The sequence below is a fragment of the Motacilla alba genome, chromosome Z, assembly GCF_015832195.1.
Source record: "Motacilla alba alba isolate MOTALB_02 chromosome Z, Motacilla_alba_V1.0_pri, whole genome shotgun sequence".
Lineage (NCBI taxonomy): Eukaryota > Metazoa > Chordata > Aves > Passeriformes > Motacillidae > Motacilla > Motacilla alba.
Genome location: NC_052046.1, coordinates 56,426,065 through 56,440,481, shown reverse-complemented (window position 1 = coordinate 56,440,481; position 14,417 = coordinate 56,426,065). Strand labels below are relative to the sequence as shown.

Here is a 14,417-nt window from a genome sequence, read left to right as displayed (position 1 = left end):
GAGATAAACTTCCCTTTCAGTCTCACTTAGAGAGAGGGCTGGAATCAACATTGACAGTGAATGTGAACAGAGATAACAGCATACTTAACAGTCCAACTGATACGTAGATGAATTAATTATTTTTCCTCCTCAGGCTAAACACTAAATAAAAATCTTAGAAAGAAAACATGATTTACCTTTTCAAAATTTCCTTTCAGTATATCTATTCTGGCAGCATAAAACAGAATAATGGAACCCTTGAAAAGAGATGAGAAAAATAACCAGTTAGGAATTTGAGCATAGGGAAATACATTTCTGTTATAAAAATTACATAGAAATACGTACATTTGGAAATTTCAGGAGGTAGGGTTCGAGGAGACTGTCTGCTTCCTGAAGGTTGGCTTCCCCTGTACCTAGAAAATGTAACAAACCAACCTCAATGTACTTAAAAGAATCCAAGTTTCGTAGACTAAGATTTTGTTTTCACATCGTATTTGATAGACCAATGGATGACTGCTTTATGTGAAAGCAGAATTATTTCATCAAATTGTGTTTCTACTAAATTCTTGTCCCAAAGATAGTAAGTGATTTAAAAATACTAAATGTCTGTAAGTAGAAACAAACTGGAATTACAGGAATATTTTTTACACTGTTCCATTACTGATCCTAGTTATATTTTTAAATCCCTTTAATTGCTTTAGCAAGATAGGAAAACATTCCTCAACTGCCTCTTCTCCTAATTTTGAACTCAGTAATGAAATACAGGGAATACTGGAAGAAATGAAGTTCTCCTTAATTTCCTGATGAGCCTGAAGGACAAGCACTAAAATATTTAAATATTTTAGATTATGAAAATACATGATAAAGAAGCATATAGAATTAATTATGACTTCCAGCTCTAAATGGCAAAAGCAATTAATTCTGGTTGTATAGTTTTTTTCTGGAGATAGTTTTCACAACATCTGATGTTTATTTATGGATAATGACTTTTCTGAACTTAATAATGTTTTGCAATATTTTGCTGTTGAGACAGCCCTGCAAATGGAGCAAGATGTTGGTATAATGCTATCTACCCTCACTGTTTCTGCAGACACAGCTTTGTCATGGATATTAATTTTAGACCATAATTAACTATACAGTAAACTCCTATTTGGCCACAATTTTGAAATTCTGTTATAAAAATAAATCACAATATCTATCATAAGGTGTAGCATGACTGAAAAGCTACACAGTGGGTCTCACCAAGGATTAAGGAGACGTAAGTATGATAAACCAACAGGGTGAAAGTACACAGAATGGCCCTCAAACTGCTGCCAGATGCGCCTTCCCGTAGTTGGCAGAGGCCCAACTCCTAAGAAATATCACAAACACATGCAGAATTAACTATAAGTATACAGAGTTACTATCAATTTTTTCTGGCTAACGAAAATTCAGTTTTCCTTTCAGATGTAAGTATTTCATAATTCAGTACTTATCTCAAATCCAACATAACCCTCTACCAAAATGTTTCTATCACAGCTAATAGCACTCAGGAAAGAGAAGACTAATCTAACTCTTAATAAAATCATGCATTTCAGTGCTCTGGTGAAATGGGAACACCACATGAATCATGCAGACACACAGGTCTACAGCCATTCCCCACTGTGTTCTGACTATGAGCCTTTCAGAATAACATCCTTCAACCTATGTTCAGTGGGAAACTCTCCCAACTGCTCCAGTGCTACTTGTTGGTGTAAGTCCTCCTTCACTGAAAACCCTGGTTATCCTCAATTCTCTTCCATCAAGTCAGCCTCTACTTTGAGGCTCTGACCAAAATATTACCTGTGCTGATAAATCAATGTCTAAAGACAGATCCAGATTCAGGGAGCCTTATGCAGATCTTAACACATGAGACTTCCCTTACGTCTCTGCTTAGACCCATTACACAACAGCTTGACTGTTTGAGGGGTGTTGAGCTCACAGCTTCCCTGATCAAAAGGAGTGACTCCCCAAAAACATAATTTTGCCTCAAAACAAAAATTAACAGATCAGTTTTATTGCATAGCAACTTAATGAATTATAGGAGAATTCAAGCACCACACAAAAAAAATTGTGATGATTTTTCAAAATCATTCTTCTTTCAGTCTTTACTGTATATTTAGTCAGGGAAAAATGTGTATTTTGGAAGAGCTTCAGCAACAACCAAGTTTTTCAGAGGAAGAAACGGAATGAATTGGTCTTTACTGAAGTCTAATTTTACAGCAGGAGAACCATATTGTGGACAATCTAGCAGCAATAAGACCATATGGTGATTGCAGCAGAAATAATTTGAAGTTCAATTGTGTACAGTTCTGTTGGTTACTTTATTACAGTTTTTTACTTGAGGTTTTTTGGGTTTTTCATTTCTTATGGGCATCAAAAAGAGTTTTAAAGAGCTGAAAAATACTTACAAAATAAGTTACAAATATTTTTGTCACCCATGAGAGAAAGATGTACCTAGATTCCCTGGTGACACATGATATTCAGAATTTTTTTTCCCAAAGAAATGGGCTAGGATTTGGGGAAGAAAAATGTAGAAATATTATTCTTCCCTCAGTTACTGGTGAGGAATGTCAATTTCTGACTACTAGAAAAGAAAGCTGATATCCTCTACTTAAGGATCAGCAAAAGGAAAGGAAATTGCATTGGCAAAATCGCCTCTTAAGTAAATTGGTCATTTCCCATTGATGTTAAAGAGTGGAGCATCACCATATGTGCTTTTATGCCTGTATCATCTAACCCATTTATCTTTTTAACAACACTAAAATACTGATAAAAATCGATATTATACTTCTAGTGTGGAATATATGGCATTAAATCCATCCAGTCTTTTATGTGAGAAAAAATTAATTTGGAAAAGCAAGTATCAAATCAAATACCCTATTGCCAGAAAATCCAATAAATTCTAGAAGTCGGAGGATCCTTCCTGGTAAAAGTGACAGCATCTGAAATACATTTAAAAATAAAAAATATAATTAAAACCACGTACACTTAAAAAAAAAAGTTACATTGCTATAAATGTAAACCAAAAAGGCCAGCTACTATGTTAAATGCTATTGCACACTAGTAAAAAAATAAAACATGAAAGAACTTGAGAGTAAACACGCATGCTCAGAATTCTGATGACCATCCGGCACGAAAACAGGCAGAGCCCAGATGTGCTTCTTTAGATAATGACAGCTGTTTCCACATTCAGCTGGTCAGAATTGCTTGTAAATTGTGGGCCTTTCAGAATGAAAGTCTTATCCATTTTAGTATGACTTACAAGCTACAACTGTCATCTTCCTATACCATTATTTCATTTTATTGGGAGTCTTACAGAGGCTCTACTTGTTCCTCCTGTGGGATCTGCTGAATCAGCAGATCAGTGAGCATAATGGTTTTAGAAATACTAGCTGTTGCTATCATCCTTTAGCCCTCTATAGGCATTCTTCAGCCCTCTATAGGCAAATGCCTTATAGGCATTTGTACTATAGCCCTCTGTAACCACATACTACACAACAGAAAATGTACAAACACCATAACCACCTTTTCAGTGAGATTTAAGAAGCAGGTCAACTTGAGGGTCAGTTTTTAGAAAGCTCCATTCACCCTAATACATTTTGCCCATTAGACACTTTTTCTGTTAAGCCTCCTACTGAGAAGACTCCATAAAGAATAGGAGAGGCAAGAGCACTTATGAGCACAGTTGCTTGAATTTTAAATTCTGGTGCACATAAACCTGAGTTCTTCTGACCATACTTAAAATTGGCCATCTCCAATCTAGAATGATACAGAAATTAACATACTGACAGAAATCAACTTTCACCATTGCCATGACAGGTGTGAAAAGGTAACTATAGCAAATTGTAAAGAAAAGGCAATTTTCTTTTGCACAAACTCAGTAAACTACTGCTCATTCTTCTAACTATAATTATCTTTGTGAATCTAGAGTATGTCGGATACATAAGGGAGTTAGAATTAAAACAGTCACTCCAGGCATTCTGTAACCACAGCGTACACATCTTTAAAAGTCCTGCTACACACAGGCAGATGCAGCTGCTTTTTCACTTCAGAAATATATATATTAGTTATTCTGAGAGAATGAAACAGTTCAGAATAAACTAATAGAAACATCCCAGAAAGCATGTATGCCAGAAGTTAATGCTGGTTTCATATTGCATAAAACCTGCAAACCCTATATCTCTATTTTACATGTGTAAATGTTAAATCAGCTACAGTACTGTATATACAAAGAAAGACAGTCCTACAGAATAACTCAATAGCCTTCCTATGAAGAGGAAGAAGTCATACCAAGTTGAATGCTCCAATTCCAAGTTTTACTCCTCCTTCAAACTGGTAGTACGTTTCATTTTTGCTTTTGTTCCCCTGAGTCGTCTGTAGCACCTGATGACATTCCCTTGTGATAGAGAAAAAAAGGAGGGAAAGGGAAACACAACACAGACATTACTATGACAGATACAAAAATATTTCTTTGTCTTATGGGGGCATTAATGCCACTCCAACTGCTTATATTAATGTTGAAGTCAAGTATTTTCTGATAGCTTACTTGTAAATTTGGTAACTTGTCCTAATTTTCAGGCCACCTTTGATAAAGTTGATCATATTTTCATCCTAGAAGAAAAAGATCTAACTGTAAAATATTATGCAGTCATATTTCATATAACACATACATAAAAATCCACCAGCTACATTTACATTTATTTATAAGTTAATGTCATAGGAAAGACTAAAATGTTTTTCAGTCACCAGATATGTCTCTAAGACTGACTTTAACACTTGCTCTAAGTTGTCAGGGAAACATTTCTTTGGTGCACATTACAAATTTTAAAACTGAAGAGAGAGGTGAAAAAGAAAGTCAAAGTGCTAGTTATAGCAGAATTTGAGATGTATCTAAATGAACCAAGAAACGCTCCACCAGATGGTGCTGCAGGAACTGTTTCAAATATATGGAAATGGCGATTCTGACATACACAAGGAAGCCTACAGAAACTGGCAGAAGACAAACTGAGAAATCCCCTGAACAGATGAAGTTCCATTGCTGATCAAAAGTAACTCCCTGTGTTACTCAATTTATATGCTTACTAACTTCTAGAAAAACCAAAACAAAGCCACAATGTACTTGCCATCAAAACTAAATTCCTGAAAAGCAAGACATCAGTTCAACAGGATGAATTTTTTTCTCCTAGAATTCACATAAAAGGGGAACATGTTGGCATTTCAGCAATGCAAATTTAAATACTTAGGAACAGTATATACAATGTGGAAAATGAAAAAGCAACAAAAAAAGGCCTCAAAATGATCAACCAAAGGAAATTCTGGCTCCATAGAAAGATTACCATTTTAAAACTCCTCCTCTCTCTTGTCTGCAAGTTTCAACACCCAAAAGCAAGTGTTTCAGCACAAGAATTCTATTTCCCTCTGAGTGTTCACATTTTTGTTATCATCATCATCCTAACATGAATCATGGTCGGCCAAAGATGAAAAATATGGGGCAGCACAGCAATCAGCAGAGTGGGGTATTACAGTCAAAAGCAATACAGATGTGGTGTTTCAGAGAAAATATACATCTAAGGGGTTTTTTATTATTTTATACAGTCCTAACTCACCTCCTTCAACAACTGTTTCAAAATTATTTTCATGGTTAAAACAGGCCCCACCCACACAATAAAAATAAAGAGAGACGGTTGCTTCCACATGGTTAATAAAGGAGCAAGCCAGTTACAGGAAAGACTAGCATTCCATTAACAGTATTTCCTGACACTTCTAGCCAAATCAAGTAGTTCATAAGTATTTGCCAAAGGAACTTAATCTGACATTAGTATCCTATGTGCCTCGCTTCCTTCTCATAATTTATACTGGAAAAGATTATCTAAAATGCATTCAACACTCACACACAATATATTAAACACTCATATACCTTAAAAAAGTATGACGAACAACTCCTGTTTTCAGGAATCAAGTTCCAAACTGAATTTGAAAACTCTGTAGCATGAAGTCCGTGAACCACAACCTAAATCACTAGCACCATACAGTGTAAAATACCAGATCTTTCTGTGAGCTGAATTGTTACCTCAGCAATGCTAAGCATGCCCACTTTATAAGCATTCATTAATGTATTATTCCTGACACCATGTGCATAGAGAGCAAGACTGAATTGGAAATTACACATGTGTATCAACTGAAGTTTTGTTAGTTGGAAAACATTCTACCCATTCATGCAAAAAATGACTTGCACTTTCAAACAACACACTTCCTCATACTTGAAAAAATTTTTATGCAGGCACTGGACACTGTCCAATGTGATGCAAGTAATTTAAAAATACCACCTTGTATAATAGAGGAGGTATGCTTAAAAGGTGGTATGTTTATACCTTAGGGTAATACCTTGGTATCTGAATATCATCTTTGATTATTCAAACAAACAGAGAACTTTGCTGAGCAGCACAAGATTTACCATACTTTCAATTACTGCCATGAAATAACATACACTAGCAAAAAATTTTGGCTTAAACATCACATCCTTTGTTGGAATGACGTTTTATAAGTACTAATCTCTTTCCATTACACTGTCACACAAAATGAGACATTGACTTTACCTGTACAAAGGTGAGAGCTGCTTTCTGTAATAAACATTCAGCATAGCAGATTTCAGCATGCATTTCCTCTATATAAGAAAGAAAAGTTATTTACTATCAGCAATGTCATTGTCAATACTGTCTTTCTGGGGTCAATGGAACAAACAAAATGCTGCCAAGACAAGAAAGAAAAAGAAAAGAAAGAAAGAAAAAAAAAAGAAAAAGAAAAAAAAAAAAAGCAAAATTCTGCTGTTGCCATTTCAGTAACTGCTGAGTAATAGCTGTAACACACAAATCCCAACAGAATTCTTCTATTTCCCTTCTTCTCAGACAAAACATTGTCAGAGCTGACCTCAGTCTATGACAAAAGCTACTTGACATTCTGGTAGATGGTATTCTATACCTTTTCACTGATTCTAAGCTTAACAGCCCACAGCAACTCAGTCTTTCAGGCCTCCTTCCATGTCTTACAAGAAATTTCTGTAAATGAATAGTAACCCTCATGGAGGTTCAGGCTTTTCCTACATTCACTGAGACATTATGAACAGGATTTCACCAAATCATGCTTAACAAACTGAAAGCCCCAGGCAGACTTTCTGTCTTCATGCAGCACTAAAGTACATTTGATTTAACACACATGACACAAGTTGCTTCGCACCCATGCTGCAAGACCAGCCACATGCACAAGGCTGCTGTATGTACAGGGCATACGTGGTGAGTTTGATGTGTCCAAGTATTAAAGAGGATTCTTGTGCCAGGTTAGAAAAAAATGCATACTTGACTCTGCCTGAATCAGAAATAGGAGATCAGCATTTTCAGAGCCATGAACAATGACTGATACCATTTCCCAAAACACCTTAAGGCAAAACAGACAAGCACAAAACTCGTTAATATATTCAAATTCCAATGCAACTAATGACAAGGATGTACTCCTCCGCATGAATGGTTCTTAAACTTTTGGGAGCTCTCTTAAGTCAAAAAAAGGAAATTTCCCTTCAATCCTATAATGTGTTGTGAAAGGCATTCCTTTCTTAATTCATGCAAGCTCAGAGAAAAAAAAATTAGCCTGAATTCTCCATTGAAGCTTTGCATCCAAATTATAAAAGATTATATACATGGTTTGCATGTTTATTACTTAAGACACGAGTAAAGTCACAGAGTTAAGCATATTTGTACACATTGGTAGGGGTAGTTTTGAGCTTTTTTCACTTTTTTATTTTAACTTCATTATTTAACTACTTACCTTCACTCAACTGATCCACTGCCTGTTTAGAAACTAGATTGGACAAGGATTCCACCACTGTGCTTCTTTTCCTGAATCTAAATAGGTTGTGCATGGAAGAAAACAAAGCCATACATTTCAAGACAAACCTGAATTTAATAACTGGAATTCTTAAAAATTTCCAACCAAAATTTACAGAGATTCTTAGAAAATGATAATTTGTCATCAGTTTCAATTCTTTCAGTAGTCAAAAGTCTTGTACACCTCTAGGCTAAAGAGCCTATCCAACACTAAATGCATGCTTGCAACTTAAATTAATCTATGTTAAATGGATGACAGCTTCAACCCCACTGCTGCTCAGCAGCTACAGAGATGTCTCTGATGCTGGGCAAGACACTTCAACTGGACTTCGAAGTTCCATTAAATTAAAATGAAAAAATGAAAAGGAGCTCTGTTTCAACAAAAATGCTTCAGCATTTTATGGCAGTTTATGCCAGATAAAATACCAAAACAATCATATACTTTACTTGCAAGAGATTTCAACTGCATGCTTTGATTCCAAAAATTAGTTTTTTATTAAAAAATTGAGCTTTATGAAGAAGCTAGAGAAACAATTCTATATTCAGAAAATGAATGCACTCTGTAAGCCAGGCAGTCACTGATTATAAATACTAAGCATTAGCTTATCATTTTTGTTTACACTACACATTGACAATTATGGGATCCTGAGAACAAGATTATGACACTACACATTAACATAATACATACAAGAAAAGAGTCAATTAAGGTACATGTAGTTATGGTAATTCTTCAACTTTGAACATTTAATTGCCTTTCTCTTGCATTTTTATGAGTTTTGTGACAGACTAGACCAGAGTACTCATGAATTAAAGTTTATATCCAACAGAGATGAAATTCTGTACTGCAGCTGTCTAGACTAGAGGGACATCTAATCTTCAGATACTCTAAACAACATAGTTCAGATGAAACTGCAAATTGATTGCACACCCGAAAAAGATGCAGAAACTGCTGACTCTTTCTCTTCTTCAGATAGCATCTGATAATGTTTTCTCATTTCTTTTCTTTTTTGCCATGGCTAAGATGATGATGTTAAATGTCTAAACTAATGTCTGGCAGTCATTTCTTGGAAGATCATTGTGATAAAATACAGACTAACCAATATGATGAAGAACCAGCTAAGCAGAAATTGCAGAAATAATTTCTATTTTTGTCAGAGGTTTGTTTAAACTTTAGCTTTCACAACCCATTTTCTAAGGGTTTTTTTTTTTTTGCTGTTCAAAGAAAGACCAGAAGCAAAATGTTCAGTCCAGATAATTTCTGATGTGAGCAACAGAAATTGCTCTTAAAATCATTAATTTTAAGGTAAGCTAAACACATTTGTAACAACAGCAACAAAACTTATTTGGTTTTCAGTAGAAACCTTAGTACAAGCTTAATTGTATTAGACTATTGGTTCAACCTTTGGAAACAACTTTCTAAAGAAGACTGTTTTCATGCTGAGAGGGGAAAATTCAAAATATAGGCCTCTGAACTTTTGGAAAAACAAGAAGTCACAGCTGTCAATGGCTCAGGCAGTTCAAAAATGTCAGTTTATGTGTAGGTCTACACAGTGAAACAACCATTTAACTAACTGTAGTGGCTGTTAATACCCACACAGGACAAGTCTCTTATTGCCACAATACCATGTAGAAAAATATCCTCACCAGTAATAATTGCGTAGTGGGACTTACTCCACCTTTACAAATTTAGATCTCATACAGGTGAGAGTCTGCTTTAAAAGCATACAGAGAAGTGGGGTATTTCACAAATAATGCTTTTTGGATTTAGTATCTCATAACAGTTGGGCTTACCTTTGGCAGGTTTGCAAAGCATCCTTCATTGTAGAAATTCCCATTTGTATATCCTGCTGTTCAAAGGTCATTGCAGCTTGCATAACTAAAATAGTGCTGTATCCAAGTGCATGGTACATACTATCTTTGGACCTAGGGAAAACATGAATCTTGTACATTTAAGCAACACTTTACATTGCAATACAAAATTAAATGAAGAGGCACTCGTATTAATTTGTGAAAAGACAGAAGAATTAAGCAGGAAAGTAACAGATCTGAGAATATAACCTATAACTGTTTATTGGATAATTGGGACTTAAACAGTCTTGAACAGAGACCATTTTAGCTCACTTTCTCAACTTGTTAGAGAGAGCTCACATCTCGTGAGTTTGTAATAGATAAGCATAATAAACTTCAGAGTGAGACTTTAAAAACAACGTCTCCTGAGTTTTATTCGCCCTGACCTTGGAGCAAGAAAGAGCCTGATATTCCAACAGTAATATCATCTTCCAATGAGCTTAACTACAACTAACTCTAAGAGATCATATCCCTGGCCTACTGCCTTCTTCACATGAGCTCTCCAGAGCACTAAAAGCAAATACGTCATAGCTGTGTCATCCTTCTGATGTTTCCTTTAAAGCTGTCCTTGAGCTTGTTCATATAACAACCAACACATCACTCTTAATCTATTCTTACTAACACCAAGTTGCAGAGCAAGGACATTACTCCACTCTATTAATATGGGCTACATATCCCTCTTGCCAACACATCCCTCCATACCACATGCTCCTTTCAGACACAGACAAGAGAAGAATGCTGGATGGGATTCCAGCAGATCCAGCTGGATTCCATCCAGATCCCAGTCCTAAAGATCAGCCACTCAGACTGCCTCCCCATGAAGTCACAGATTAGATAGGTTTCACCTGTGAACTTCTCCATGTTCTTTAATTCCTTACACCTGCACTGCCATGCTTTTCTTCTCAGTGGAGGAAAGGCAACAGGGGAACAAGGAAAACCGTCAGAACATAAAAAGATGAGCTTAAAAGATAAGCACCAGACTCAAACATAATATAAAACATAACAAAAAGACTATTCTGGAGCTTTGTTCCAGTTTTTCTGTATCGTCAAAAGCAGTTTCATTGTACCAATTATTTTTGCATAAAGATGCATTAAATAAGGTCTTGCTCCCCAGCCTCTCCCCTCTGCGTGAGGACAGGCAGCTTGAGTGATCAACTCTAACGTAACAATTCAGTGCTTCATAAACAGTTTTGAGATGGTTTTAATGACCCCAAAAAAATTTAAAAATATACAAACATGGAGAAATGCTTTCAGACAAAAGAGAATAAATTAAAACTACTATCTTCAGAGGCTTTAAATTAATCTTCAGGTACTAAATACTGTCTGTATACAACAACTTCAAGAAATAACAGAATCTCACCATGGACGAAGTAGTTCCAGTGCTTCAGAGAACTTATTGTTTAGAAATAAGTTCAGTGCCATTGAACATTCTTCCAGAGCACACTTGAGATCCATCTTGGATGCCCTAAAAAACAGATTCCTATTTTACTCAAATGGTAAATATAAACAAAAATATCTAAAAATGTCTTTTTCTTATGTAACACAGGTCTTTTATAGTGATTTTTTTTCAAAATTTAACTTTTCAAAACCGAAGCATATACTTAACCCTTTATCTATGTTACACAGGTGCACCCTCTGCTTATTTAAGTGATGTTTATAGCTTTGTCCTCCTAATCTTACCAGAGAAATTCTCAAAATTTATCATTGTGTCCAAGCTCTCAAGCTTTCCTATCAGTACAAATGCTGTTTCAGACTCTCTGTTCATACCAGAATCTCGAAAGTGGTCACAAGATAATATTTTCATCAAAAAAAGCAGTAAGCAGACGGTCATTCAGCAAACAGGTATACTACAAATAGTCCTGTCAGAAACCTGTAGCTATGCCAATAGCTTTTGTTCGTCCTAATGTAGTTCAAGTAAAAGCTCTTGCTTAAGCAGAACCCATCTCAATAAACCATTATTTGGCCAGTTCTGCTTGAAATAGTCAGGAGCACTCACAAATTATTCTGTGGGCCAAACTTGGGACAAACTGACAATCATGGTAGTGACATACAGATAGAGGCTACACAGCCATCAATGCGCACAGATGGATCTGGAAAAGATAATCTCTCTACAGCTTTAAAACAACAGGTTTAAACTAGATAATGGGCTTTCTCCAAGTACGGTTAAGCAGTGGTAAGCAACAGATCATGTCAATGAGATAAATATTTAAGTACTGACCAGAAGTGAAGAACTCTAAAGGAGGAATTTAAGAAGAGAACAAACAGAGGAGTACAGCTGCCCTAAATCTAACAGTAACACACACACAAAATAAAGAGTGGGGTGGACATGAAAATATGACTGGACAGGGGGCTTTTTTTGCTGTCCAAAAAACAGTGTTTAAATGGCTTATAAAGACAACCATTTTTGCTTATAAAGACCAACATTTTTTTAAACCATTCCATTTTATAAACTAATTCCAGGAATACTATCTGCTAGCAAAAACATTCCAAATAAGTACTTTTAAACTAGATTTAAAGGCTGGTTTTTTTTCCTAGTACACAAGCAAGGACCTGAGTTAGTCCCTTAATAACACATCACCCCTACCCCCTGTGTGTTCCTATGCTTTTATCTTCTTTTCACATTTGTGTCTAATGACACTCTTTCACTTGGTCCATGCCTAGTTAGATTACTCAATCCATTTGCTCTGTCTTTCCTGCTAGGAAGAATGGGTTAGTTGCTTTCAAAAGTTTTTCAAGAAGGTAAAAAAAAAACAGGTGGGAAGAGAGTGGGGGAGGGAATTTTTCCTTCCTTTAAATACCGAATTGGCACTAGTTGTTTTTAGTGGCAAAATAAATAAAAAAAAAACAAAAACAAAAAACACCACCTCATCAGTAACTGAAGTTTGTATCTACTAGACACCAAGAATGAGTTTTTATTTTTTCATACTTGCACACTACAATTATTTTGTGATTAGCACTGAAGCAGTGGCCTCTGTTCCAGGTCTCTTCTCAAACAATGCCAGGGTCAGTACTAAGGCATGTAGAATCTTCAAAATTACAGAGGACAAGTGGCCCTTTTGGTCCTCTCTTCCTTGCAGGCACAGTTACTAACTTTGTGGTGGGCCAAGAGCTCTGTCAACTATGGGAACAGAAAAACCCCATGTGAGGCAATTTTCTGCTTCACAGACTATGGAGAATATGAACAGTGATCTGAAGTCAAGAGAGGGAAGAGAATGGCAAGCAAGACATATATAACCATACATTTCACAAAACAATCTGAAGAAAGGCAGACCACTGCTAATTACAGGTAATTTAACAACTGATGACTGCCTTAAACAGTAAGTTTCAAAGTACTGGTGTTCAGCCTCAAAACAGTATGCTTCTCACATGAGAAGCATCAGCAGAGAAATAATATCACAGTACTCCACCACTGTAGCACTTCTCTGAAGGCAAGGACCAAGATCTAAGGGCAATGTATTGTTTTCAATTGCTTTACTAAGCCTCATCTTAGTGAACAGAAATATGTTTTCTGTACTTGTATGTTGCAAATCTACACACTTCCAACTCTGCAATCAGAAACTGCTGGAACTTCCACTGGACAGAAAATCTAATCTTTATTTCATTTAACACACCCATGGACATGACGGCATTTTAGCTGCAGGTGTGTTTGGTCTGCTATCAGGCTCCCAAATCCCATCACACTACCAGCTTGAGCATCACCACAGTATCTATCAGTATTTGCAAACTGATCCCATAAACCAGGGTCCTTACATAACCTGGCATCATGACAAAACTGTATTTTCCCAGTTAAATGGGGGAAATTCTGCACCTGGCTATCATGTTTTTTCCCTCTATTACAGACTTGCTCCCCTGATGCTGCCTATATGTAAACAAAGTCTGCAGACAATGCAAACAGTATTCCTTAAGTTAATGTATTTAATGTTCCCTGCATCAAGCATGCTTATGAAGTTACTCTGCCACTTCAGACATAAAACTTGGGAAGCTAGCTCTCTCAAACTGTTATTTCTGGTAAGTGAATCATAATCTCTACCAGAAAATCCCTCATTCCTGTTTCATTACTCTTCACATATGTTTTATAATGTTTTCCCACATCCTACAGCAGAAGAAAGGAGCACACTGACTCAGAAGCAACTTGGTTATCTTTGCTGACACTTCTATGCAGAAGCTCAGAATAAGCACATTTCCTCTCCTACTACCAAAACATCACAATTTCTACAGCAAGTTACGGACTGGAGAACAGTTTAGTCAGCAATGCTGACTCATATTCTCTTTCCAATTCATGCTGTTTTCCTTCTATCTTATTTTTTCCCCTATCTCCAAGTAGTTTTTCTGGAATGGACAGGAACTTGATACATTTTAGCACATTAGATAAAAATATTCTTTAATTTACCCCAGAGCAGATTAAGTTAACACTACTTCAGTGATACGACTATGGATTTTACACCTAGTGATATTACTATGGATTTTACACCTGGTGTCATGGTTTAATCCCAGCTGACAGTCAAACCCCCTGCAGCAGCTCACTCACTCCCCCAGCAGTGGGATCAGGGAGAGGACTAGAAGGGTAAAAGCTAGAAAACTCATGGGCTGAGATAAAGACAGTTTAATCTGGAAAAAAAAACCCCACACACAAGCAAAGCAAAACAAGGAACAAATTCACTGCTTTCCATGGGCAGGCAGGTGTTCAGCCAT

General features: G+C 36.2%; 1 protein-coding gene across 5 annotated transcripts in view; it reads right to left on the bottom strand.

The window, feature by feature from the left end:
• The window catches only part of TTC39B (tetratricopeptide repeat domain 39B), a 73,699-nt gene that overhangs the window by 13,647 nt on the left and 45,635 nt on the right, over positions 1-14,417 (bottom strand). For all 5 annotated transcript variants that reach the window (XM_038123985.1, XM_038123983.1, XM_038123984.1 and 2 more), the window contains 10 exons: positions 11,086-11,190; positions 9,669-9,800; positions 7,819-7,895; positions 6,597-6,664; positions 4,547-4,611; positions 4,291-4,396; positions 2,877-2,942; positions 1,222-1,330; positions 325-392; positions 177-236 (listed from right to left, as the gene is read on the bottom strand). In XM_038123985.1, coding sequence (XP_037979913.1) covers positions 177-236; positions 325-392; positions 1,222-1,330; positions 2,877-2,942; positions 4,291-4,396; positions 4,547-4,611; positions 6,597-6,664; positions 7,819-7,895; positions 9,669-9,800; positions 11,086-11,180 — 846 coding nt within the window. In that variant the 5' untranslated portion in view covers positions 11,181-11,190. The remainder of the gene's footprint in view (positions 1-176; positions 237-324; positions 393-1,221; positions 1,331-2,876; positions 2,943-4,290; positions 4,397-4,546; positions 4,612-6,596; positions 6,665-7,818; positions 7,896-9,668; positions 9,801-11,085; positions 11,191-14,417) is intronic.